The sequence below is a fragment of the Caretta caretta genome, chromosome 4 (genome assembly GCF_965140235.1).
Source record: "Caretta caretta isolate rCarCar2 chromosome 4, rCarCar1.hap1, whole genome shotgun sequence".
Taxonomy (NCBI): domain Eukaryota; kingdom Metazoa; phylum Chordata; order Testudines; family Cheloniidae; genus Caretta; species Caretta caretta.
In genome coordinates this window covers 114397263-114424522 of record NC_134209.1, presented here as the reverse complement: position 1 = coordinate 114424522, position 27260 = coordinate 114397263, and the positions used below count along the sequence as shown (strand labels likewise).

Genomic DNA, 27260 nt, shown 5'->3' with positions numbered 1-27260 from the left:
CTAGCTAGAAATACGTTAGATCTCCTTTTGTTTAATGGCTGATAAAATAAGATGTGCTGGACGGAATGTATATTCCTGGTTTTGTGTCTTTTTGTAACTTAAGGTTTTGCCTAGAGGGATTCTCTATGTTTTGAATCTGATTACCCTTTAACGTATTTGCCATCCTGATTTTACAGAGGTGATTCTTTTACCTTTTCTTAAATTAAAATTCTTCTTTTAAGAATCTGATTGATTTTTCATTGTTCTTAAGATCCAAGGGTTTGGATCGGTGTTCACCTGTACAATTTGATGAGGATTCTTATCAAGCCTTCCCCAGGAATGGGGGTGTAGGGGGAATATTTTGGGGGAAGACGTCTCCAAGTGGGCTCTTTCCCTGTTCTTTGTTTAAAATGTTTGGTGGTGGCAGCATAGGGTTCAAGGACAAGGCAAAGTTTGTACCTTGGGGAAGTTTTTAACCTAAGCTGGTAAGAATAAGCTTAGGGGGTCTATGTTACTGAAATTCAAATTCTCCTGGTAACAATCAGTCCTTATTATCAATTTAAATGGTTAGGTTTGATCAAAACACCTGGTAATGCTTGAAAAAATGCATCAGGTTTGAGTTACTATTAGCCTATAACATGGTTCATTTGAATACGTCCTGAAATGTGTTTAGCTTCCTACAAGACAGGGTGCTGAACAGATAAGTCATCTATCAAATGGCTTGGAAGATGGCTGTCATATTGCAACTGCAGTAGAGATGTCAGCAGAAATGCATCACTTCATTCTTTTTTCTGTGTGGAAAATATGATGTATTGATTAATTTCAAAGTGTTTGGGATCTGAGGTGTTTTGTGCTTGTAAAAGTTATGAATTAAAGGTCATAAAATATGAGCTTTTAATATGAATGAAATTCTCATACAGTGTAGGAACTATTAGTCTGAAACAATAAATCTTGTCAAGCTCAAGGTACTCTTGTGGCTGTAAAAAATGAAGGTCACACGATAATACTGTCCTGGGAAGTGTGTAAGACATTTAAAAAGATTGATTGTAATGAGTACTGTTCCTAAATATCTCTTCAGGAATCCTAATGTTTTTGAGGTTTTCAGTCTTAACCATTTTGTCTTTAATTACAGTAGTTTATTTTTGCCACCTGATTATTTCATTAATCTATTTGGAAGGTTGTTTCCAATTAGATTGGTTTGCTAGGTGGATTTTCATTTTTCCCCCTAATTATTAAGTTTATATTTTTGGAAACTAATGTTAATGGCAATACTTAATAATTATACAGGACTTCGCAGCTTCAAAGCAGGGTAAAAAAAATTGGACCAAATTAAGTGTTATGGCTGCTTTGAATCACAGGAGCAGTGCAAAGCATCCACAGTGTACCGGCGAGTCTGCCTCAGAAACGAATAGCGGGCCTAATCTTATCCTCAGTGAAGTCACTGGGCATTTTGTCATTGAGTTTATAGGCTGTGGGATCAACCCATAATTAACAATTCAGCATGAGCTTGGAGAAAGTTGTCTATGGCAGCATCCACCTAATCAGGACCATAAAAGATGAACCAGATGGTTCCTTTTTGTAATAATCACTATATTAACCTCCAGGGCATTTCTCTTTTCACTTTGCTCAACTAGTGCTGATAGCTGCTACAGCATCGGATAATATCATCTACAAGCAAATAGTTGTTTCTGAAATTATATCAAATCTCTTTTTGGGTGACTCTTTTGTAACAGAATTCTTGGAAGATTCTGAAAGAGATGAGGTTGGCCAGAGAAACATATAGCAATTATATAAAATGTAGCTAGAAGACAAACAGAAACATTTTGTACCTTATTTGGAACAGCCAGTATGATGATACCTTAAAATGTCAACATGCTCTCTGCATCCTTGAAAGAGTCTACTCTAGAGTCCGGCAGCTAGATCATTTGTGAATATTTGACCTTACAGAGAATGGACTATTCAGTCATCCTAGAATGAGAACTGTTTTAGCCCTTGTGTACGCAATGGTCTAATCTGAGGAACCTGAAGTGGTTATCATTACTTGCATTTTAAACAGCAGCTTCTAGTTCACAGCACTAATGCTATATTGTGTTTTATGGTAGATATTTCTAGATGTTTTTAATCTTAGGAATTATGCTCTTCTTTAGAAAAATATGTTGTAACATTAAACATTGGTGTCATACCAAAGGGCCATTTTTGTGTGGTTCTGATCATTGAAGTTTGTTCTAGGTCTTTGTGGCTAGCACTGCCTATGTGATACCCACTGTTGGGAGTCAACACAAACTCCTTTTGGGTTGCTGGAAATATTATAAAGCTAATAATCTCATCATGCTTCTTGGATAATAGATGTAGAGTTCCATGCTCTTTTGCATCTCCTTCATGATTTATTATGGACAGTAGTTAAGGTTGTGAGCCAAATCAGTTGGCTGTAGATTGTATTGGTGGCAGTAGCTCATGGAATAGACAGGGGGGAATGGAGATATCTGGTGAAAGAATAGTGAAAGCCAAAGGATGCCCAATTGATCTGGCTTTCTCTGTGTTATAATCACTACCTTGGGGAGATATGTAACCTCATGGCAGACATGCTTGTTAGAATTGATGACTTAAGGTAAAAACCAACACTACGATATCAAAGGCCCTTTCAAAATAACAATACTAATAATGATATTATTAATAATAATATTAATAATAATTCATAAAAGGATACAAATGGTCCTGATCTTTGTTAAGAGCTGAGTCATGAACCTTTTCATCATACATTGATTACTTATGTTCTGGTTATATGGTACAACAGTATCTTTAGCTTTCCCTATTATTGTTTCCCATTCAGAGTTTTTTCACCTTTATTTAAGTCTCTAACTGACAGTAATACAACTATTGTTAAAAAAAAATCTCTTTAAATGAATTGATCTGCATACAGATAATGGCTATTAACCAAAGCAAACTAGGTTAGTGAAGCAATTAAATAAAAGAGAGCAGACTGGGTTGTGTGGATGGCAACTTTGGTGAGTTGCCCAACTAAAATACTGTCTGGGGTCCTAAGTGTGTACATTGGACAGCTAGCTCCCCTTTATAGCCTCCTGTCTGTTATAGATGAAGCATGCCTATTAATCTGCAACTCCCCTAGACTTCTGCTGCTGTCAGGAAGGGAGAAGGAAAAAGGTTTCACTACTCTCTTTCCACCAGCCTTATTGGAGCCTACCAATAACCCCAGTGCCTGCCTGCCTGCCTTTGCTGCTGTTCAAGCAGGGAATGGCAGCATAGCAGAGTATAACTTCTGATATGATTTCAGCAATGCTATTTGTAGCAACAGAGGCACTGGATCTGTGTCTGCAACACTGTGTTATACATTCAGGCCCCAGTCAAGCAAACCCTTACACATGTGATTGACTCTAAAACTTCAGTGGAGCTATGCAGATGTTTGAAGTGAAGCATATATATATATATATATATATATATATATATATAATTTCAGGAATGAGGCCTTAATTCAAATTTACATTTGAAAAGTAATCGTTACAGCCTCATTGGCTAGAAATGTAAGTTTTCATTTTGCTTTTTAAGTAAGTACTTAACATCTGGAGAAATTGATGGCTTAGTCTTCCAAACTCACCACGAAAAGCATCCAACTGAATGTTGTTGCGTGGGTGGGTGGATTTTTCAAGTCCTGTGTATAAGATTTACAAAACAGCTTTATTTTTACAAATAAAACCCAAACATATAAATATTACATTTCTGTACCTTCTTTGTTATTTCCTTAGGATAAATACAGCCAGTAATATTATAACTCCTTTACTTTTTTCTAATTCATTATCTGCTGAAATAACATAGCTGTGATTTGGTCAAGAAAACATGAAAATATCTGCTTTGTTTCTTCAGGGAAAATGCTTACAATTTTCTGAATAATGGTAATTTATAAAAGTTATTTACTCTTTTCGCCTTGCTACGTGATATGACTGCTTATATTGATTGTTTTTATTTTTATTCCACTTGATTGCACAAAGCCCCCTGCTTTTATTATAATGGAATATTTGTAAATCAATGGAGGCTGTTAAATTAAAATGACTTACCCGCAGAGGACATTCAAAGTCCAAAGAAAATATAATTTTGCAGGGGAAAAACCTTAGTCTTTGGCTTATTGCTATCATAGTACTGATATCATGTACTATGACCTGTTCGAGAGTCATGGTAAAAGCCACTTTGCTCTGGAAATATAAGTCAAACTGAAATTAGAAGTCACAAAAGAATGAAATAATAAAATAAAATAATAATAACAATAAATAATAATAATAAATAAGAATGATCTCTACAAAATAAGCTTTGTTCTGCCTAATAATTAAGAGCTTGATTTTCCAGGGAGCCACATACTGACAACTCCCATTTAAATCAGTGGCTGTTCAATGTCTCTGAAGATGTGGCCCTAAGGGTCAATCCTGGTCCATAGTCACTGCCTGAGCAAGCGGATTGTGGAGAAAGGGCTGTGGGGGCTTCAGAGAATAAATACTTCCTTCCATGGCTGCCGTAGCCCTCACAGCTATTGTGCAACCCCTGTATATAGGGGAGTTTGGCCACTGGATCTGCACAGACAGACATATTGCCTGAGGAATGTATTTCAAAGTGCCCGAGGGATAATTTGTTATAGCAATCTAATGAAAAGCAGGGATGAGATCCTAGAATTATTCCACAGTCATCGGATTTTGGGATCAATTTCATGTTAATCCTGTGATGCCAAAATCCTTCCTTTCTATTGGTTGAAGAAGGAATTCTGCATGCTGGAGCGGCTTCTTAATATGCCAGTGTTGTTGCTTGGGGAGGAGAAGCAGGTGAGTGCAGATTCCTGGCCACAGCCCAGCTGTCTGTCAAAGTTCCAGAGCATGTTCCTTTTCACTGCTGTTTGCTCTCTTCACACTTGTTAGTTCATTTCCCCAAAATCATAAAACAAGCAATGGTAAAATCTTGGGATCTGGTGATTTAAATATACTTGGGGATCCCTGGCTGGCATTCCCTAGTTGGAGATGATTGACTCAATATTTGTAAAAAGAAAAGGAGTACTTGTGGCACCTTAGAGACTAACCAATGTATTTGAGCATGAGCTTTCATGAGCTACAGCTCACTTCATCGGATGCAGTGAGCTGTAGCTCACAAAAGCTCATGCTCAAATAAATTGGTTAGTCTCTAAGGTGCCACAAGTACTCCTTTTCTTTTTGCGAATACAGACTAACACGGCTGTTACTCTGAAACCTGTCAATATTTGCAATGACACACTTGAAGATTTTTTTAAAAACGTACACAGCAAAAGCTGTTTTTCTCCAGACACTTGAATTTGCCATATAAAGCAGAAAAAGTGCTCCAAAATGCCTGTTATGTAGATAAATTTTATTTATAAAGTAAAAGCTTGAAATGAAAACAAGACGTGCTTTGTGGCTGAAATCCAGAACATCGTGCCTAGCCTAAGTAACCAAATAGGCAGAATAACTTCTATAGCAGGGGTGGCCAGCCTGAGCCTGAGAAGGAGCCAGAATTTACCAATGTACATTGCCAAAGAGCCACAGTAATACATCAGCAGCACCCCATCAGTTCCCCGCCGCTCCATCCCCCAGTGCCTCCTGCCCTCCAGCAGCCCTGCCAGTCAGTGCCTGCCACAATCAGCTATTTCGCATGTGCAGGAGTCCTGGAAGGGTGGGGGAGGGAAGTGAGTGCATGGCAGGCTTTGGGGAAGGGGCAGGGGCCTCGTGGGAAGGAGTGGAGTGGGGGCAGAGCCGGAGGCAGAGCAGGGGGTTGAGCAGTGAGCACCCCCGGCACACTGGAAAGTTAACGTCTGCAGCTCCAGCCCCAGAGTCAGTGTCTATGCAAGGAGCCACATATTAACCTCTAAAGAGCTGCATGCGGCTCCAGAGCCACAGGTTAGCCAACCCTGTTGTATAGGCTTCTAGCCAGCCTCATTCCCCACATTGATGATGGGGGTGATGAAGGATCTTCAAAGAACCAGCTCCTCTGCTCCTACCTTTGCCTCCTCTCTGGTCATGCCTCTTTGCTCACCACCAGCTGCTCATGGTACTCCCACAGAATTGAGTTCCATGCCTTATGGGAGATACACATCCCTTGCATGGACTCCCTACATCCAGATCCCTCACTAGCTGCAGATAGAGGAGACTGCATTTGTCCATGTTTGAATAAACATGATAAGTCAAATCCTATGGTCTGTACTTAGTTCCTTCTGATTTAACTGGGAAATTAGACCACAGGATTTGACTCAGTGCTAGGTCTGATGCATTGATGGATGGACTTGGGGAAGCTTGGGTGCAACTGAATCATAACGTCCACTCCACAACCCCTTCCCACTCAAGATTCTGACAAAATTCTAGTTTTCAACACCTGAAATTCAACGCTCTCTGAATCAGCAAATACATCTTTGAGATCTGATAAAATATAGGAGAAAAATAGTGTTATTCATCTGGCTAGAGTGCAAATGTGAGTGAATGTGGAGGCCTGGGAATAAGAAAATGGAGGGAGGATCAGTCTACCTTGGGTGAGGGGATTTGATGTCAGCATATTTTTAAGTCCAGGGTTTACAAGGTGTACAAGCTCCAGTCCATACATTGCATTTTTTTTCAGGCGGTTATTTTCTTGGATTTTCTGAACTTGTAGAACCAAATCCAAAAGTGACTTATGAAATCTAAACCTAAGGGAATAAACTGGTGTAGCATAGAGTTTTTTCCTCTCTCAGTATACTCACTCTGCCTTTTTTAGATACAGACTCACACCCACTTAACATCCCTTTATACATCAAGATCACTTCTGAATTTGGCTGATTGAGTCTAAGGGAGTGGAAGTTGGTGTAATACACACTGATAACCTGGAAGAAAGAAGCATATCAGGAAAAACAGTAAGGTATAAGATGGTGTAAGTGAAGATAGGCCAGCCCTTAATTAAACTTACTTACACCTCTTGTTGGCTTCTTGGTGTGTAAGTACCCCTCAGTTAAATTCTCATAAAAGAATTAACACCCTGTTACAAATGTGTAACATACATCATCTTGAATTCAACCTTTAATATTTCTGTGTCATTCAGATCATATAAAAACAATAATCTGATGGGTTCTAGTTTTACTTATAACTGTTTGGCCAGATGTAGTTTTAAATTCATATTGTTGTACAAGCCAGAAACTGTTGTGTTTTAATTTGTCTCAATTTGGAATTTTTAAAAGGGTATCTTATATCCAAACTTAAAATTATTCAGGGCTCTCCAAAGTCTTTAATCTTTAAAATCCAGGATTCTTTCCCTAAATAAATGAGAGTTCCATAAAAAATTCTAAATGCTTTTATAGTAGAGGTCTTGTTGAAGAGTTCAAAGAATCCCATGGGTGTTTAAAGAAATTATCTTTTTACAGTCTTCAGTCTGTTTAATTAGAACCTCTTTGTTCTTGTTTTGTGAGAAAGTCTCTCTGTCATTTTAGGGTTAAACCATTAATGAAAAGGGTATGTTAATTAAACAACTTGTATATTTCTAATTGGCAAAAAATATCCTAACTCTCCTGATACTTACAACAGAGCAGAGCGACGTCTGCTAAGAGACACCAGTGGATTGGAAAGAGACGTCATAGAAAATATGAGAGTGTCCTGGGGAAATAGCAGTAATGAAAATCTTGTGTACTGACTGTTGCAAAGAGGGTAAACGACGTGGATATCCACATTCTCAAGAGCCCTGACATTATTTACACAAAGCAAGAGTGATATCAGCATTACAACTGAAGTCCAATATTTGGAAACTATGACGCAAACAGCAAGAAACTGGCTGTGATGCTTGAAATTTTTAGTTTGCATTGCAGCATGTGGAAACAATGCCTATCTCTCCTCCTCTTTTCCTTCCTTCTTGTTTGCTGTGGCGAAAAATTGATTGAAAGAAAAACAGACCTGGACTATGAAAAAAGCTTCTGAGATACGATGCACTGATTCACACAGTAAAGTGACAACATTACATCTGTTGTACCAGTTTTCTTCATTGACAACTTCTTTAATGTATTAATAGAAGGCCTGCTGATTATCCACTCAATTTAGGTAATGATACATGAGTGTAAAGCTAAAGTTTCATTATGATATTGTGCTGCAAGATGTGCTAGCATTGAAAATTCTGTTATCTTGATGAACTTCTGTGAAACCCAGTTATCATATTACTTAGTATAGTAGGAGTCTAAAGGAAAGAAAAATAATTACAAAATTCTACATGTGTCCCCATAATGTTGTAGAAAAAAAAAAGAACATAATGTTAACTTTACACATGCTTTTTTAAAATCTTTCAGTGTTTATTATGAAATATCAAAATTAACCTGTTTCAGAGTAACAGCCGTGTTAGTCTGTATTCGCAAAAAGAAAAGGAGTACTTGTGGCACCTTAGAGACTAACCAATTTATTTGAGCATAAGCTTTCAAAGTGAGCTGTAGCTCACGAAAGCTCATGCTCAAATAAATTGGTTAGTCTCTAAGGTGCCACAAGTACTCCTTTTCTTTTTGCAAAATTAACCTGTTTCTTTACTGAAATATTAAAGTGCCCATTTAGGAAGTCCCTTTTATAAATACTTAAAATTATCCTGAAAAGTTACCTTTCTTCTATATAATTTTGCTATTTATTAGCAGATGTCATAGTAAACTAATACAGTTTTGATATTCAGTTTGGTTATTACTTCTTTATAAATGTTAGTCCACTTCATTCAATTGTCACTGAAATAAATAACATACAATATAATTTCATATACATTTGTTACAGGTGCTCAGCACCTCCCAGGATTTGTCTTCTGTACACTTATGCACTGCTACAGGCTGGGGACCGACTAGCTAAGCAGCAGTTCTGCAGAAAAGGACCTGGGGATTACAGTGAACGAGAAGCTGGATATAAGTAAGCAGTGTGCCCACGTTGCCAAGAAGGCCAATGACCTATTGGGCTGTATTAGTAGGAGCATTGCTAGCAGTTTGAGGGAATTGATTATTCCCGTCTATACAGCACTGGAGTTCTGTGTCCAGTTTTGGTCCCCCCACTACGGAAGGGATGTAAACAAATTGGAGAGAGTCCAGCAGAGGGCAACAAAAATGATTAGGGGGCTGGGGCACAAGACTTACAAGGAGAGGCTGAGGGAACTGGGGTTATTTAGTCTGCAGAAGAGAAGCGTGAGGGGGGTATTTGATAGCAGCCTTCAATTACCTGAAGGGGGGTTCCAAAGAGGATGGAGCTAGGCTGTTCTCAGTGGTAGCAGATGACAGAACAAGAAGCAATGGTCTCAAGTTGCAGTGGGGGAAATCTAGGTTGGATATTAGGAAACACTATTTCACTAGGAGGGTGGTGAAGCACTGGAATGGGTTACCTAAAGAGGTGGTGGAATCTCCATCCTTATAGTTTTTTTAAGGCCCGGCTTGACAAAGCCTTGGCTGGGATGATTTAGTTGGTGTTGGTCCTGCTTTGAGCAGGGGATTGGACTAGATGACCTCCTGAGGTCTCTTCCAACCCTAATATTCTATGATTCTATGATTTCTCTTGCCAGGTCACATGATAAAATGCCATTTTTTTCCTAGCACAGCTAGCTAGATACTTTGCTATGCTTTGCTATATTGCTAAAAGTATATTTTTTATTATTAATTGAGAATAAATTAAACTGATCTAGGATAATATCCTTTAAATGTGATCTTTTACAATAGACTCCTTTGGTTTGGCATTTTAGGTTTTATGTCCCAGACCTGCTATTAACTTGTTAGCTGGATACATTTTGATAACAACTTGGGATATCTTTACGTTACAAGTTTCTTGCCCAGTTTCAGTAAATTCTGTCTTCAAATGAGTGCCAATTTACATGTAATCTAGCTATTAGTAATTCCCAAAGTACTAGCCATGTGGTTGTAAGAGTCTGCAGTAAGTGTCTGAACAGCATTGTTTAGCCTTAATCCTGCCTCTTTACTAACATGAGTAGTTCCACTGACTTTAATGTCACTAACTGTGTGAGTAAGGTGAACAACATTTTGACAAATCAGTATTAAGATACAAGGGGGGGAAAGAATCTAAAAATACGTGATATTACCAGAAAATGGGGCTAAGCAATCAGGGCTGAATTAAGTCTCTTACAAAACCACACTGGGCTGCGGAGAGAGAAAGGCACATTATGCTTCGTGGAAATGTCAGGGTGGGGAGTGTGTTCGGCTTAGGGAGTTGCTACGCTTTAGAAAAGAGATAGTCAGAGCCCCTATGCTGGTATATAAGAAGTGCTAAATCCAATAGTGATGCACTTCCCTATTTGTGTTTCAATATCATTGACAATCTCAGGAATCAGGTTGGTTCATTAATATCCAGCCATTGGTGGCTGGTTGGTTCTGCGACAGAGAACACAAAATACTGTGAAGGTCCATTAACTGAACAATGTGAGATACACTAGACATTCTGAGGAGAAGGAAGGGAGGAAATTAGTTTCTTACTTGAAATTTTTGTTTCTCATAGTAGGTTTCTCTGTTCTTGCCTTGGCTTCTGGTGTTCTGCTAAAGTAAATTGTTTGGATGCAAATACTGTGTGCAGTGAGAGGATGCTTGGGCTTTTGGCAAAACAATAGGAGAAAAATTAGCTGACTCAAATGAACATCTATATTTTTCTTGGACACACAATCACAGGGAGACCTGAAAGCTGTCTGGTCTGGGAAAATGTGCAGATGCTCATGGCTGGAAAGAACTCTGGGTTTGCTGACTCCTTGAAGAGGTAATAGTTCAGGGAAAGGTGAGCTTGGGGAACATAATGAAGAGAGACACCTCAGACATGGGCTTGAAGGGGAATTGTTCCACGGTCCATCTGACTGCAGGCCTTTCCTGGGCAACTGCTTTAAGTTACTGAGAAATATATGGATGCAAAAATTGATTAGTGTTTGAAGCCTTAGATGTTATACCTTTGAGAGCTGAGGGTTGAGGGCTGAACTTTCCGGAAACTAAGGTTTAAACCTTAATGAAAACCATCTAATAAGAATTGCAGGATATGGGGATATGGTCTGGTGACAGCACCAAGAAAAACAAGTTTTCCAAATACCTTTTGTTTGAACAAGTAATCAATACTTTTCTTGATTTCAGGAGAAACTTCACTAAATCATGATAATACCTATGCTAAGGTAGATTTGTCCTCTCAGGTTGCAGGTTTCTTCTGTCTTGTGTTCGGGAAATATTTCAAAGCACCCATACGCTAAAATAGGTCAAAAGAGTGATGATTTTGTCAAGCATTGGGGAAAATTACTACTGTTGTATCAGAAAAGTGAATAGCTACCTCCTAAATCCTTTAGAATATGTTGCAGCATTGTTTCATTGGGGTCTGAAGCAGGTCTGGATTTCTAAATAGGCACAGTAGGCATGTGCCTCGGGCACTGGCATTCTAGGGGTGCCTTAAATTTAAAAGCGGGTTACAAGTTTCCTTTTTTATGGAAACACGAATTTCAGCTGTATGCGGGGGGTGGGAGGAGAATGTGGGGAGGTGGGGCTGAAGATGCTGTGCCTAGGGGCACGTAAGGTATAAATCCTGCCCTGGTCTGAGGATGCGTCAGAGTTTTTTCTTGGAATTCCTAAATAGCGAAATGATATCACAAGTTGCCTGGATGAGGTTACCTTTGGAAGGTTCAGTGTTCAGCTCTTGGGGCAATATGTTTCTTTGTGCTAGAGTAATTTGTTTGCTTGTTTGTTTAGTTTACTTTTGTATTTATAGATTCCTTCTTGGAGGAAGAATTGGCTTTTTTGAGGTGCTTTTGTGATGGATGGATGGGCTTGCGGGGGAGGAGCTATCAAAGGAAGTTACTGAGAGAATCCTGGCCCGGGGTAGCCTAGAGGTCTTGGGTGTGTAGCTGCATGTGGTAGGCAGTGGACCTAGTGGTCAGTATCTAGATACTCTTATGATTGGTGCTTTATAAATACCTAAAACATATAGAGTTGGAAACCAGTGTGAACACTTCTGAGGTGTCCTTCTTGCTGTCCTCGTGTGAAATCGTGTCTGAACAACTTTGACCTTTATTTTGGTTCCTGTGCTGCACTGAATGTAACTTGAATGAAATCTTTTATTTGTCTAAGGCTATTTCCTGCTTAGTAAGAAACTTGAAATTGATTTTAACTTGACACTTTTCTTCTCTGAAGTAATATAAAATCTTTGTCTAATAAATTTATACAAAGGCTTTGTGGGCCATCAGAGTACCATGACATTCCAGTGTATTGATTTTGCAGTGTTAAAAGGTGACGGATTTGGTGTTAACGGGCCATCAGAGAATTGGGATTCAAATTGTACCCCATAAGCTGAACTGAGTTTCCTGTAACATGACAGCCTTTCAAAAGCAGTGGAAGTAATTGTTGTCTTATGTAATTCCTTGTGTGCAAACTTGGAAGATTAATTTAAACAAGTTTCTGTGTAATCATGCACAAAAATAAAAAAAAAGTAGAATGGTTAGAAAAGTATTAGGAAATCTATGAAAACAATTTATATTGAGCCGAAACAAGTAAATTTGAAAAATTGCTTTAAAACTGTTGTTTGTACACACTCTCAGCATATTTTAATTTTCTTCTTAAAGATGATCCATCATTTCTATTATCCATTAACAGCTAGGATAATATACATTTATTTTATCTGAAAAATATAGCTAGTGTTGTGGTAAGAGCTCCTGACTTTTGGACAACGTAGTTCACTTTAACATACTGGGATTTCTTTATTTTTTTTCTTAGTTTTTGCTCCTTTTCATTCTTACTGTGTTTTTTGAGTTATGATACATGCAGTACAGCGTGACCAAAGGTCTACGAGTGTAATGCTGTAGCAATTTTTGTTACCCTACAAACCATCCTATGTTGACAAATAAAGTATAATAACAACCACAGACATGGACTAGAGAGAAGAACTACTGGTCATATTTCATTGTACTCTTTTTCCATTGAACTGTTATTTTTCAGTTGAATGACCTTATAGTGGATGCATTGAAAATAACATTTTCATTATATGATTGTTATGTAGAAAAAATCAAGGAGCTAAGTCCAACTGTATAGTTGGAAACTAATCATAGGGGTACTAGATTTGTGGACTTATAACCAATCTATCATAGTCAGCTTTTAATTTATTTTTGAACGTTCTTGCTATTTTGTGTGCTTGAATAAGAGTCTGACCTGTAAAGGAGTATAGAAAGCATTTTATAATATATGTTTGCTCTGTTTTATAACAACATAAGTATTTTGCTTAAGCAGATTTGCTAGGAAGTGACAGCTCTGAAAAATTGGACACACTGGTTGCTGGAAGCATTTCAGTTCTAGGCAATCTAAATAGTGCAGAAGGGGAAAATGAAATATCACTGTATTTTAAAGATGACAGTTTTGTCAAAGATTTCTTTCCACTCTTTGGCTTAAAACAAATGGAGTAAATCAAGTATATCTATTTAAAATGCGTGTGCATTCATTGAGGAAAGCACCACCTTTTAGATGCTTTTCTGCAGAGAACATCAATGATAAAGTTGACTTAATAAATGTAAAACAGAGTGTGAAGAATATAATTCTCACAGTTTAATTACTAGTTCAAAACAGTTTCTGATCATAACAAGATTTCATAGAACATAGGTATATCTTGAGGATCTAAGTAATGTCTGGAGAGATTAGACTACAGCTCACTATATTATTTTGCACACACCTATATAGCTGCTTAGAAATTAGGATTTTTTGTCTAATAAATGTTCAATTAAATTTCCATAACCTAGAAATAACTACATGATATTAATGAACAAAAACAGGAACGTACTTCATTTTTTTTATGCTGGGATTTCTACGCCAGGATCTAGCCAGGACCTCCTTCCATTTAGCAATGTGAGAAGATCAGGATAGTTATGACTCCATGACACCTGTTCATGGCCCTCTAGGGGATTGAAATCCCCTTGAGTAGATCAATATATTTTTCTAGAGTACATTGTGTATGCCATGTTCATATCTAGATAATTGTTATTCTGTGACTTGGCCTGCTTTGCACAGGCTGCAGTTTTCCTCTCTCTGGTAGCAATAGGCAGGGGGAAGGCAGCCAGCCAAATTGAAATACATCCATATGTCTCAGTGGCTCTTCTTATTTCACTCTTTCTCAGCTCCACAGCCTCACAGTAGTATAGAAGTGTGAAGGTGACCTGTAAGGCCACCTTGTATCCATCATCTTGAATTTTACCATGCAGCATGGATTCAGGCTCAAAAGCCTTAGAAAAGCCTAACCTTAAAAAGAAAAAAAAATAACACATTATTCATCCTGCAACATCTATCTTCCCTCTTTTACTGTAGGCAATTTTTGCTCACACTGCAATTCTTGCCATTCTGACCATCAAAAGGGGGCAGCAGTGGCCTTAGCTTCTCTTGAAATAATGTCTGTCATGCCTGTTGCAGACCCCAGCCTTTTCTGATAGAAGGAAAATGGGTAATTGCCATAGTAAATGTGGATTCAGATAGGGGAGAAGCCAACGGAAGTGTCCATCTTTCTTCCCTCTTCCTTGCAGTACTTGCCTGAATAAATCAATCCTACTTGGCAGCAGAGTCAAAGCCAAGAGTTCTTCATTCTCCCCACCCTAAACAGATCACTAAAATATAGACAAGGATACTCTCATTGCCTTCCTCCTGTTTCCAGAGATTTGTTTGCTCATCTTAAACCCAGTAGGTCCGAGCAAAAATTCCAGAGCCTTGACTTTTTAAAGTCCTTCTCATTTTTGTCTGTACGTCTAGACTCTCAGATTTGTCTTCGGAAGAAGAAGAGGTTTCCTCAGAGTCTGAGATTGAGATCTGTCCCTTGGATCCAGCCAGGAGTGTCCCTCAGGAAAACTGGATGTATCTGTTCAGAAATGTTTTTCTGCTATGTATTTTGCAGGCTCTTAGGGAAAGGGAGAAAACAAAGGTCTTCCTCAGTTCCTAGGATTTGGGAACTAAGAGAGATGCTGTTGTAGGGCGTGCCTGTCCTGTAGTGCTCCCTGATGAGCACTATAGGCACTCCTGCCTCAGTTTCCCTTCTCTTAGGGCCCTTGAAGAACTCTACATGGTCAGTATAGCTGTTGACAAAATTCCCATGCTGGCTTCTACTTTTTAAATACAAATAAACTGTAACTTACGTCTCTCTCCTTGGGTTCAGGGGTTACACAGCTCAACTCCTTTGGGCCTGCAGTTCTCAGTCCTGGCCTCCCAGGCCTGCAATATCTCCCCTTAACTCTAGGGTTATACAGCCTACCTCCTTAGGGCTTGTGGTTCTCAATTCTAGTTCTCAATTCTTGTGGTTCTCAATTCCTCTCCCTTAGAAGAGTTTCTTTCTGTGAGCACTCGCTTCAAATGACACTTGATGGTATTTTATCATGCCCAGGTGCTTGTTATCCAATTAACTGCCTAGATGGGCTGCTTAAATTAGGTGGCCATGGGTAGCCTGAGCTCAGACTCACCTTAAATGGGCCAGCAACCCAATCCAATGACAGAAGCCATCCTGTCCATCCCACATTGTTGAAAATAATGAAACAGCCTGTACCTTGCCTGATGCCAAACTGGCTTCCTGTAACTGCACAGCAGCTATGCAAGCTTTCAAAGGAATTTTCTGAGAAATGGCTTAATTGCCCTAAAGAGGATTCTGTTATGTCTGACTCTGAAAAAAACGGACTTGGAACTCCATTCTAAAAACAACCAGTGGTCACCTCCCAAATGGGAAGAGTGAAAGCTACACTAGCAGAACTGTGTATGGTCTTCGTTACATGTCTTTGCCAAGCATAGAGTTTGTGTTTTTCCCTGTCAATTTGTGCTACCTGCAGATAATGGGTTGTTTAGAGCAGAAGCAGTGGTATAACAGAGCCCTCCTTTTATGGTGAAGGTTCTCAAGTCCTTTTATTTAATTGAGGAATATCTAGCTATCATTCAGACTGAAAATGATGTGCTGATCATGCAGGAATGGAAATTCTTACATGTTGTTTCTTTTTTCAGTATTCCAATTTGTAATGACCCACTCTCGGAAAACTCAATTCGGAATTGTTAGTTCAGATTTTCAGTGAGTTTGCTCCAACTGATTATGAAGGGGATATTTATTTATTTGTTTATTCCTTTTGCTAGTTGTTGCACTAGGTCACAAAGTTAAACCTCTAAAACTGGCATGTTGGTGTTTCCAGAATAAATACAAGATCTGCATCGGCTCTGGAAAAATCAATAGATCCTTGATGATGCGTTGGAGGTGGGTATTGTAGTTGTAAGAATGCTTGATAGAGATCAGCTGCTGACTGCCAGGAAGTTGCAGACAGAGACAAACACCTACAAGATCTCTATCAAGCGTTCTTACAACTACAATACTCACCTGCTGAAGTGAAGAAACAGATTGACAGAGCCAGAAGACTACCCAGAAGTTACCTACTACAGGACAGGCTCAACAAAGAAAATAACAGAACGCCACTAGCCATCACCTTCAGCCCCCAACTAAAACCTCTCCAACGCATCATCAAGGATCTACAACCTATCCAGAAGGACAACCCATCACTCTCACAGATCTTGGGAGACAGGCCAGTTCTTGCTTACAGACGGCCCCCCCAACCTGAAGCAAACACTCACCAGCAACCACACACCACACAACAGAACCAATAACCCAGGAACCTATCCTTGCAACAAAGCCCGTTGCCAACTGTGTCCACATATCTATTCAGGGGACACCATCATAGGGCCTCATCACATCAGCCACACTATCAGAGTCTTGTTCACCTGCACATCTACCAATGTGATATATGCCATCATGTGCCAGCAATGCCCCTCTGCCATGTACATTGATCAAACTGGGAAGTCTCTACGTAAGAGAATAAATGGACACAAATCAGATGTCAAGAATTCTAACATTCAAAAACCAGTTGGAGAACACTTCAATCTCTCTGGTCACTCGATTACAGACCTAAAAGTTGCAATTCTTCAAGAAAAAAGCTTCAAAAACAGACTCCAACGAGAGACTGGTGAATTGGAATTAATTTGCAAACTGGATACAATTAACTTAGGCTTGAATAAAGACTGGGAGTGGATGTGTCATTACACAAAGTAAAACTATTTCCCCATGTTTATTCTCCCCACTGTTCCTCAGACTTCTTGTCAACTGCTGGAAATGGCCCACCTTGATTATCACAGTGTGTATGGTAACACCCATTGTTTCATGTTCTCTATGTATATAAATCTCCCCCTGTATTTTCCACTGAATGCATCTGATGAAGTGAGCTGTAGCTCACGAAAGCTTATGCTCAAATAAATTTGTTAGTCTCTAAGGTGCCACAAGTACTCCTTTTCTTTTTGCGAATACAGACTAACATGGCTGCTACTCTGAAACCATACATATAAGGAGTTACATCCAGGCACTTAACTCTCCTATACATTTAAAATTGATTACTGATTCCAAAAGAAACATTATGCTATTCCGTCAGAAAGAAAGATGCTTTTCTTTCATGTGTCAATTGAGATTGTAAACTTAAGTCATCATTCCCCTGCAGCAAATCTGTACGTAATTTAACTTTTTATGAAGGTGATGAGTATCTTAGGTGAAATGCTAAGTGCCTAAAATATGTATCATATAATGTGTTAGGTGTTTGGTCATAATTTTACACATACCATAACTGTTACCAAACATCATTATTTAATCACATCAGGGTTAATCTAAATGGATGTCCAAGAAACCAAACATGAATCCATTAACTATACTTGTTTTCCTTTCTTTCTTGTTTTTTATTTATCCTGGATCATAAAATTTGCTCTGTTTCCATTAACAAAAAAGTGAGTAGAGAACAAAATGCCAATTATTTGCAGCACATAAAATCTGTGTGATAATTTGACAGACTTTAATAAAGCCAATATTTAAGTGTGCTTATAAGACAAACAGTATCCAGTAACCTTTTATTTGTTAAGAAACACCATATCACTTATTGATTAAGAACTTCAAAACCTGCAACTTATTTTAAAGTACAAGATCTAAAGTTTCTTTGAACAATGAGACATATATTCAAAATCCCTTTTGTATTGAACATAATTTTCAAGAAAATTATTATGTGTAAAATGTAAGGGTCAAACTGGTTTGCATTGCTAATACAATAATTTCTCTGTTAAACCTCCTGGATATTACTTCACAAATATATAGCAAGGATATGAGGAACAAAACATACACTGGGAAAGTTAATTCATTCATTCTCACAACACCTATGTGTGAGAGGCAAATTTAAGGATACTCACTCAGATGATTACACTGAGTCACAGAGAAGATATGACTTCCTTATAATAATTCCTTTGACTGCAAATCAGTGGTAGATTTAGGAGGAACTTAAAAACCTAGATCCAGTTCCTTGGTCTATACACTAGACTGCACTGATCTTTAAGAAAACATCATTTCTTGAATCTTTAGTTACTTATGACCATATTGTTCTTGATCTATGCACACAGTGAGAATCTGCTTATGTCAGGGGACACATATAGCTGTTAATTCTTGCACATCCTTTAAAAATTGGCATTTCCATTTGTGAGACAGATATCCATTCAATGCATTGCTGTGTCTCCTATGCCCATGAAATGAGAGGTACTGCTTTATAGTATATGGAAAACAACAGCTGTATCATCCTTGTTCTGGCACGTCACACTAGCCTATTTGCAAATAAATTTACAGAACATTTAGTTCCATGAATAATGTCTTTCTCACAAAATCACTTCTCTAGCAATCTCTGGTGACCTTGAGTATGTCGATGTAGATTGTAGTGAGCAAAAAAATTAATTGACAGACAACATTCCTTGGAGTTTTAAGTTATCCAGTTCGTAATAAGTTCCATGAAAAATGACAGAAAACATGTTTTGGCAGTTCCAATGCCTTTTAAAAATACAGTTGCATTCCCAAATATATACGTTTCTGTTCCGTCTTAGTTTTTGCATGCTTTAGATTTGGAAATCTTGTCTTGTTTCAGGTTCTTTTGTTTCAGTCTTACTTAGGGATAAACAATGGCTTGATAAACCACTGCTATGCTAATGGGATATTAGGAGTGGCATAGAACAATTGGCATTGCCTCCAGAGGATACAGACAGGCAGGACATGGGGGAACATACTCCCTTTAACAGCATATAGTGAATATTCACCCAGCAGTGACCCTGGTGGGCTGATGTGAAAAGGTCGGGGGACTGTGGTCACATTTCATACCCTTGGGTGGAACTGTAATTCTCCCATTGTACTTCCGGAGTATGAGAGGTAGGATTTTGCATTCCTTGGAATCTGCGACAGCAGGTATGACAAGGGGGAATGGCTTCTTTCACCTTTCCCTTGTACATCCACACAAGAGAAGGCAAAAATATGGTCTGATTATGCTACTTAGATCACTCTCTTATTTCTTGTGGTATTGGCTTTTGTCACCTGCAGGTAGTTCAAACAATTAGTTGCTTTCGCTGTACCTAGAGACATCTTAGTTCTATATGTTGTTTACAGAGAAGCACAACCTCTCAGTATGGATGATTACAGTTTCAGAGGCATGTAAGCCCTCGGTGCTTGTTGTTCATTTCCTCTTGTTCCTGTCAGGCATTTTATTTCTCTGGGATATGAATGCTGGCCAGTATTGTTACAATTTCCAACAAAGACCATAGGATCGGAGTCTGAAGAATGTAAGGAAGATGTGTTAATTTTGCAGCATTTTTCATTCTTATTATATTCTTTCTGAGACAGGATTAATGTCTGTACCATTTTCTACTGCAGTTTTTGTCACCAGGGAGAGGTGACAGAATATTAATGTACATATTATGTAAGCATAAATATAGCAGTGAGCTCTATTTTCACCTTTCCAATAGAGCAGGGGTTCCCAAACTTGGTTCATGGCTTGTTCAGGGTAAGCCCCTGGCGGGCCGCTAGACACTTTGTTTACCTGAGCATCCACTGGTACGGCCATGCTCAGCTCCCAGTGGCCGCGGTTCACGTTCCCGGTCAATGGCAGATGCAGGAAGTGGTGGCCTGGCCTAAGCTTCTTCCTGCAGCTCCCATTGTCCAAGAACGGTGAACCACGGCCACTGGGAGCTGTACCTGCGGATGCTCAGGTAAATAAAATGTCTCGCAGTCCGCCAGAGGCTTACCCTGAACAAGCTACGAACCAAGTTTGGGAACCCCTGCAATAGAGTCTAGTTTGGTTAGTGTGTTATTCTACTCTGACTTGCCTTTGAGAAATTATAACAAGATTGTTTACAATAAATCAATGTATATAAAATGAAAACAGAGAATAATGCTATGATAATTCTCTCTTGTCATTCAGAGAGCTTTTGTAATTGATTCTTATTACATTTTAAAGTTTGTGATGTTTATATACTTTATAAATGTTTCAGTTTGCCTTCTGTGTTTTCAAATTACAGATTCCATCTCCACTTCCACCCCCCACACCCATGCTGGAGGCAACTTTCTAAGTGAGAATACTTTTTAAAGTTGTTAATTACAACCTAAGGTTAATGAGTGTATTTACCTTATAATCTGGAATGTTCTCTTAATCAACTAACAGCTTGAACATCTAGGGCTAAGTAATCAGTTACTGATTTTCATGTAGAGTAATTAGGGATTCTGTTTGTTTGTTGGGTATTTTTGATTGTTTTGTTTATGTCTTCCTCTAGTATTATTATAAAAAGACTGGTTTCTGTAGGCATGCTTAATTTTTTTATTACAAAATTTTGACCTGTGATGTTAGTGGGCCAGATGCCTGGTTTTCCATTGGAAAGTGTGATCAAAAAGAGGATCTCACAATCCAGTAACCTGGTCAGATCTACTGACTGGACATCCAAAGTCAAGTTACTGGGTGAGAGGGAGGTGGGGAGGTGCCAGGTCATCACCCGCACCAGCTCCTACTCAGCCAGGGCCGCCTCCTATCTGCGTCAGGTGGCTGCAGCTCATAGCCTCAGCTCCACAGGCGAGTCTCTCCTGACCTGGGGGGAGGGGGTAAGGGAAAAGCAATGAACGATTCGGGGAGAGGGGAATAGGAGCGAATGGGGACGGGGCCTTGGGGAAGGGATGGGCTTCCAGGGCGGGGCGGGGCAGGGGCAGCGCCTCAGGGAAGAGGCAGGGCAGGGGTGGGGCCTTTGGGAAGAAGTGGGGCAGGGTCTCAGAGGGGGAAGAGGTGGGATCGGAGAGGTTCCGGCACTCTTCCTGGAGTGTCCAGGTTTTAAATACAAAATTGGCAACCCTAAATGGCTTATTTCATTAGCCCATGAGGATGACAAAGTTCACTTCTGAGCAATGTCACTCAGGTTTGAGCCACTCTCTTTAGGATAAATCCACAGCATGAAGAATGTATCCTGTTTCACTACACACTATTGCAAAGTGTGACTCAAGGTGAATGACAGCAGACAGTGCGCCCGATCCTGTGAGATGCTGAGTGCCTCCTCAGAGGTGCTAAGCATTTGAAACTTGTGTAGAGTTTGTAGAGTGTGGAAGGTGCTCAGAACCTTCCGTTGGACAGTTGGAATTAGACCTAGTGTGATCAGGAAGTGAATAATAAAGGAGAGCATGAACAGGGAGTGAATGATATTCAACAAAAAAACCTGAGGAGTACTTGTGTTACCTTAGAGATGAACAAATTTATTTGGGCATAAGCTTTCGTGGGCTAAAACCCACTTCATCGGATGCATGCAGTGGAAAATACAGTAGGAAGATATATAAACACAGAGAACATGAAAAAATGGGTGTTGCCATTTTTTCATGTTCTCTGTGTACATATATCTTCCTACTCTATTTTCCACTGCATGCATCCGATGAAGTACGGTTTAGCCCACGAAAGCTTATGCCCAAATAAATGTGTTCGTCTCTAAGGTAACACAAGTACTCCTCGTTTTTTTTTTTTTTTTTTTGCTGATACAGACTAACACAGCTACCACTCTGAATGATATTTAAATATCCCTTTCAAGGAATATTAACCTTTCCATTTTTATGCTCTCATTTTAAGTTGGAATCTTTAGAGATAATAAACTTGATTACCTTTCACTTAACCAGTGTAAATCAGGAATAACTAACTACATCAATTGACCAGATACTCTGTGGTGTAAATCAGCATTAAGTATAAAATGCTGATTTAAACCAGCTAGGAGTACAGCCCATTGGATTTAAACAAGTTTAAATGAGGTCACTCAAACCCAACTAATGTCGAAGCGCCATACCATACTTACAGTATCTCACTCTTTTGTATTTTTCTTAAAAAACAACAACGTTTATTTAGTTAAGGTGTCTTAACAAGTTTACAAATCTTTGAGATGTAAATATCTGAAACAAAACATTCATTACAACAGTTAGTTTTTGTTTAAAAAGACATTATACAGGAGTGCAGTCATCAGATCTTTCTGTATAACAGGGTGTTACCGTATAGCAAAGTGAGCATCATTACAACACCTATAATAAGTCATTTCTAGTGATTTTATTAAATTGAGTGAAATCTCTATAGACACATATTTAGCTGATCAGGCATGTCTATCAAAGAGTATATTAAAAATCTAAGGGTTTTTAAATCTATTTGACATCATCAGTAAGAGTATGAATATATTTTATTATATAAAACTGGGCGGTGGCAGTCCAGCAGCCGGAGCCCCTCCACACGGGGTTGAAACATCAATTTCCCATATTCCTGTGTGTGTGCCAGTGGTTTGGTGAATCCGGAGAGCTAGAGGCTTGGATAAACTGTATATATCACCATTTTTCATATCCTGTTTCCTGTTACTGTTGTAAACTCCATATGTAGTTTCATGCATTGCAGAATTTTATAAGCAAGCTTGCAGCATTTTGTGGCATATGACAGAACATACATCACAAACTACAGTTTTGTCTGATTCTTGCTTTAGTGATCAATAATGAGCATGCCATGACTTCAGCTTCACTTAGCACCACCACCCTGCATACCACAAAATTCTGTAGTTCTTTTTTCTATTTTAAATGATATTTATTATGTTAGTAACCATTTTTGATAGTGCTTGAGCACCCCAATCAGGGGTCAGAGCCACATTGTACTAGGTGCTGAGCAAGCAAATTACACAAAGACAAACTGTCCCAAATTACTCACAAGGAATGATTTAGATAATACACAACTTGTGAATAAAGTAACACAGGCAGGGTAGGTAGGCAGAGAGGACAAGGTAACAGTAAAGAGATGTGTGCTTGCATAAATTAATAGTTCCATGGTTTTAAAGTAGTCATGTGTGGTTGCCAGCTATCTATAATCTATTTCTTTTAAATTGTGTTCTGTTACATATTCTGTTATGAAACAATTACATGAAATAGACCTATACTTCTAACATATTCAAGGTGGTAGAAATGCTCACATGCCAATGGCAACCCACATTCCTGACAGACAGAGCTGCAAGGATCTTGTTCTCACACTGAACAGTCACTCTAATGGTTGCTTTGCATGCATCTGTCTGGTTGTAGACAGAGCTGATTGAACCTTGGGCACTCTTTGCTGTTCTTGTTATATGTGCCCACCCACACTGAGAAATGTGGAAGATGGGAAGATAGTAGTGTTCACTTCTCAGAAATCATAAGAGAGGGAGACTCCCTATGCCACTGTGAGCAGAGGAGAGAGAGGAAGTGCACTGCTTTCCCCACTTCCGTGAAGGAGGAGAAGAGAGAGAGAGAGAGAATGGAGTTTCCTAACCTTTCCTAGCAGTCATTAGAGGGATTGGAGGGGAGGGGTTGAGTTCTCCACTAATGCTTTGTGCCTGGAACCTTCTGAAGGTCCCCTGAGGACCCATATTTACTCTCATTTATTTCATGGGTTTGGCTAGTGGATTTATGGTATAAAAATAAGCCCTGCTTTTATTTTTATCTTGCACTGAATTATAGTTTGATGACATTTTTAAAATTGAAGAACATCGTTAACATAAAACACATCTGTCACAGATGAAAAACACTCTGCATGTGCAAGACTGGAATCAGTTCATTTTTATGGATCTCCAGTTCTCCAGAGAATCTTACAAATGCACATGACACTCAATTTTGTGTTTGCATCTTGTAGTTAACTGAAAGGTGCTTAAAATCACAAGTAGGCAGAGAGATCCCTGCTGACGACACATTGGAGGAGACTAAAATGTTTTGCTCATTCCAGCAGATACAAGAAATATCTTGTGCTCAATAAATAAACTACATTTATTCCATATGAATACATACATAACTGATGGGTAAGGATGAAGCTTCCAACTTCTGGGGAAAACCATGCCCTTTTGATATATCTCGATTCCACTGTTTTGGAAAGTTCTGTACTTTTGCCCATGGATGATACCTCTGACATGGGGGAAACAGCACAAAGAAACATGCTTGATAACTGGACTAATAGCAGTGAAGAGTCTTACTGAGACATTGTAAATATATTGCTGCTGAAAACAAGGCAGAATGTTTTACATGCTTGTCCCAGATGGCTTCCTATAAGAAGATCACATTTAGATTGGGGAACAGACGTTACTTATTTGAGGACATTTGGCAGCTTTTTGTGGATTATCGTCATAAAGCAAATGTTGCTTCTTAGACATACTTGATATTGTTGTCCTGTACTTGTGTAAATTAGGACTAATCTTGCATTATGTGATGGATCCGGAAGAGTTCCACAATCCATCAACCTGCTGGAGAATAAGGAACAAGCAGTGATAGGTGCAAATGAGCAAATAATGGTAATTAATAAAACAAACAGACATTCATAAAATTACCTTATAAAACCTAACTGCCCTTTTTGTGTAACCATCTTGTACATGGCAGCATTGCAGGATTAGTATTTTCATGAACATGCATTGTTCTTGAATAATATTTTAAGAGCTGTTCTTGAACAATGTATCGGAAAGCTGCTTTCTTTTAGCATTAGGCATGAATGTATTTTTACTGCATCATTTATCTCATCAACATATTGATCACAGCACTTCAAGAAAACCATTAATGCTTCATTTTCTTTATGTCCATCCTGTAGTATAATAGTGATACTTAATAGCCAGCACTTTCAGTCCTTTACATGTTCACAGCATTGTACAAGCAGTATCCCAGGATATTGCTGTTTTTCAGACTTTGTCTTGTACAGTTGCTTTTTTTTTTCTGTAAGAGTCCCTTTCTAGATTTTGCTAATCTAAGACAACTGGTATTATTAAGTCCATCATTTGGGAAGAGAAAGCTGTGTTTGTCACTGATACTTGGAAGATTCGTATTGTTTCTTGTTCTATGATGAAGCATGTTCAATGACAACAACAACTAAGGATATGAAGGAATACGGACTTTAGTATATTTCTCCTATCATACACCATAAAACCAACCTAATACTGGACTTTTTGCACTTGATTTAAATTGCCAATGTATTGGTAAATAGTATACAAATTGTTATAACTGTTTTCATTGTGATATAGTTATCTTATGAAATATGCTTGGACCTAATGGAGAGAAGAGGATTCTCTCTGCTCAGGTATAAAATCCATGCTGTAGGGTTAGGTTAGCTAAGCCCTGCTCACATCCCGGTAAGCAGACATATATTTTTGTATTTTTTGTAGGTGGATACAGTGCAGACTACGCAGCCCCCTGGCCACATTGAGGAATCGTGTAAAATGAATGTATGTGCTCGTAAGTGAAACATTTATAAATAAAGCTCCAACTTTAATGTATGTTGGATCATAAAACATGTAAAACCTGCTTACTGTCATATTAAGAAATCGATTCCCAGGGGGCAGGGTGACTGCAGAACAAAGAAGATGTGCAAAGCAAAGTTCTTTTTTAAAAATAAAAATGAAAAACCCAAGAACTTTAGAATTATTCAAAACAGATAAACAAACATTGTGCAAACAAGAGATTGAAATTACCTCTTGGATGTATTTGGGAAGGCACTGAGCTGATTCAAGATTCCAAAACAGAAAAAAAGAAGGGATGTGAGAAAGGTTTTGTAAGCTGAAATCATCATCCATCAAGGAACAGGATCAAATACCTTCTTACTTAGGAGTATGAAATGGAGGACACAACCTTTTCCCCTTCAATCTGTGTTTGAGAGGACAGAAATTTTGAAACTGAATTTGATCAGATTATTGCTTCAGTTAATAACTGGGACAGGAGTGTGGATGGGGTTGAATTTTCAATGCTTGACATAAGCAATCAGTTACATGTAGAAAAAATAACTTGAGCATGTGCTAGATGGACAAAGAACATGGAAACGATACCTCAGAATTGAATTCCTGGAAAACCAGACACAATCTCATCATTTAGAAACCTTGAGGTACTTGAGGAGGTGAGAAGACTCAGACTCCTTGATTTTGCTGAAAAATGACTTCATAAGGCATTTAAAGTAGATATGCAGAAGAAACCAAAATGTGTTAAATGGTCCTATCACAGAACTCAGAAATGAGCCATCAACCATCAACCTGCATATTGAAATTTTGTACTTTAATTGATAAACAGAGACTAATCCAAATGGATAAGAAACTCTTAAGTATTTGATATGAAAGACCTCTCCTTGATTTGAATAACTGTACAAAGAAAGGCTTTTCATTTTGATTTAATAAAAACTGCATGATAGGGAGATCCCCTTTGCATTTCTAGTCCCTATTACGATAAATATATCAAATAAAAACAAAGGCTATATTTTTTGGTACCCAAGAGATTAAAAAAAATATTGGGACACCACCAAGTTAGCACATTGGTTTATGTCTTTTACAGGGTGAAGAGGCTGACTACTCTGTCCCTAAATAATATTTCATTCATATAACCCATCTTCATCATAAATAGCCAAAAACAGGGATATTTAAGTATTAATGAATGTTTCAAAATGTTTGCTTAGCTCTAAGGTGTAACTTGGACTTTTTTGAATTTCTGGTCTAAGTCTGGTGAAGTTGTATGCAGAAATGATATTGTATTCAATAATAAATGGTACATATAGTCTATCTCTTGCTTTCACAATATGCCTTTTCTGATATTGGAGTACAGAGCTAAAGATCACATTTTCCCTTTTGATTGCTATGCATTTAGCTCCAAATTATGTCACCTTTTGTGTTTATCTTTTGGGAACTTGTGGTCTGCCTCTTTCTCCACTTGTAGTCAATTTCAAGTCGTAGAATTAATGATTTGGGAGAGGTTTTGGCCTCTTTATTGTATTAAGAATATATCATCAAACTTCAAAGTCTGTACACTTCTACTGTATTGATTATTTTCTGTAAGCAAAATCAATAGGCAAAATTAAAATTAAAAAATCAATTTCTTCATTTTTGTTTTGCTTCATATTTTTATATACCTATTTTGTTTATTTATTTAACCTTGAAGGGTTTTTTGTGAACTCATTGATACAGAAACACAACA

General features: G+C 38.4%; 1 protein-coding gene across 8 annotated transcripts in view; it reads left to right on the top strand.

The window, feature by feature from the left end:
- The window catches only part of PCDH7 (protocadherin 7), a 401554-nt gene that overhangs the window by 36001 nt on the left and 338293 nt on the right, over nucleotides 1-27260 (top strand). Inside the window, exon 2 of one of the 8 annotated variants that reach the window (XM_048848663.2) lies at nucleotides 25472-27166. The exons of the other annotated variants lie outside the window; for them this stretch is intronic. Within the exon in view, the coding sequence (XP_048704620.1) occupies nucleotides 25472-25549 (78 nt within the window). The 3' untranslated portion in view covers nucleotides 25550-27166. Of the gene's footprint in view, nucleotides 1-25471; nucleotides 27167-27260 lie in introns of those variants that run through there. 8 annotated transcript variants of the gene reach the window in all.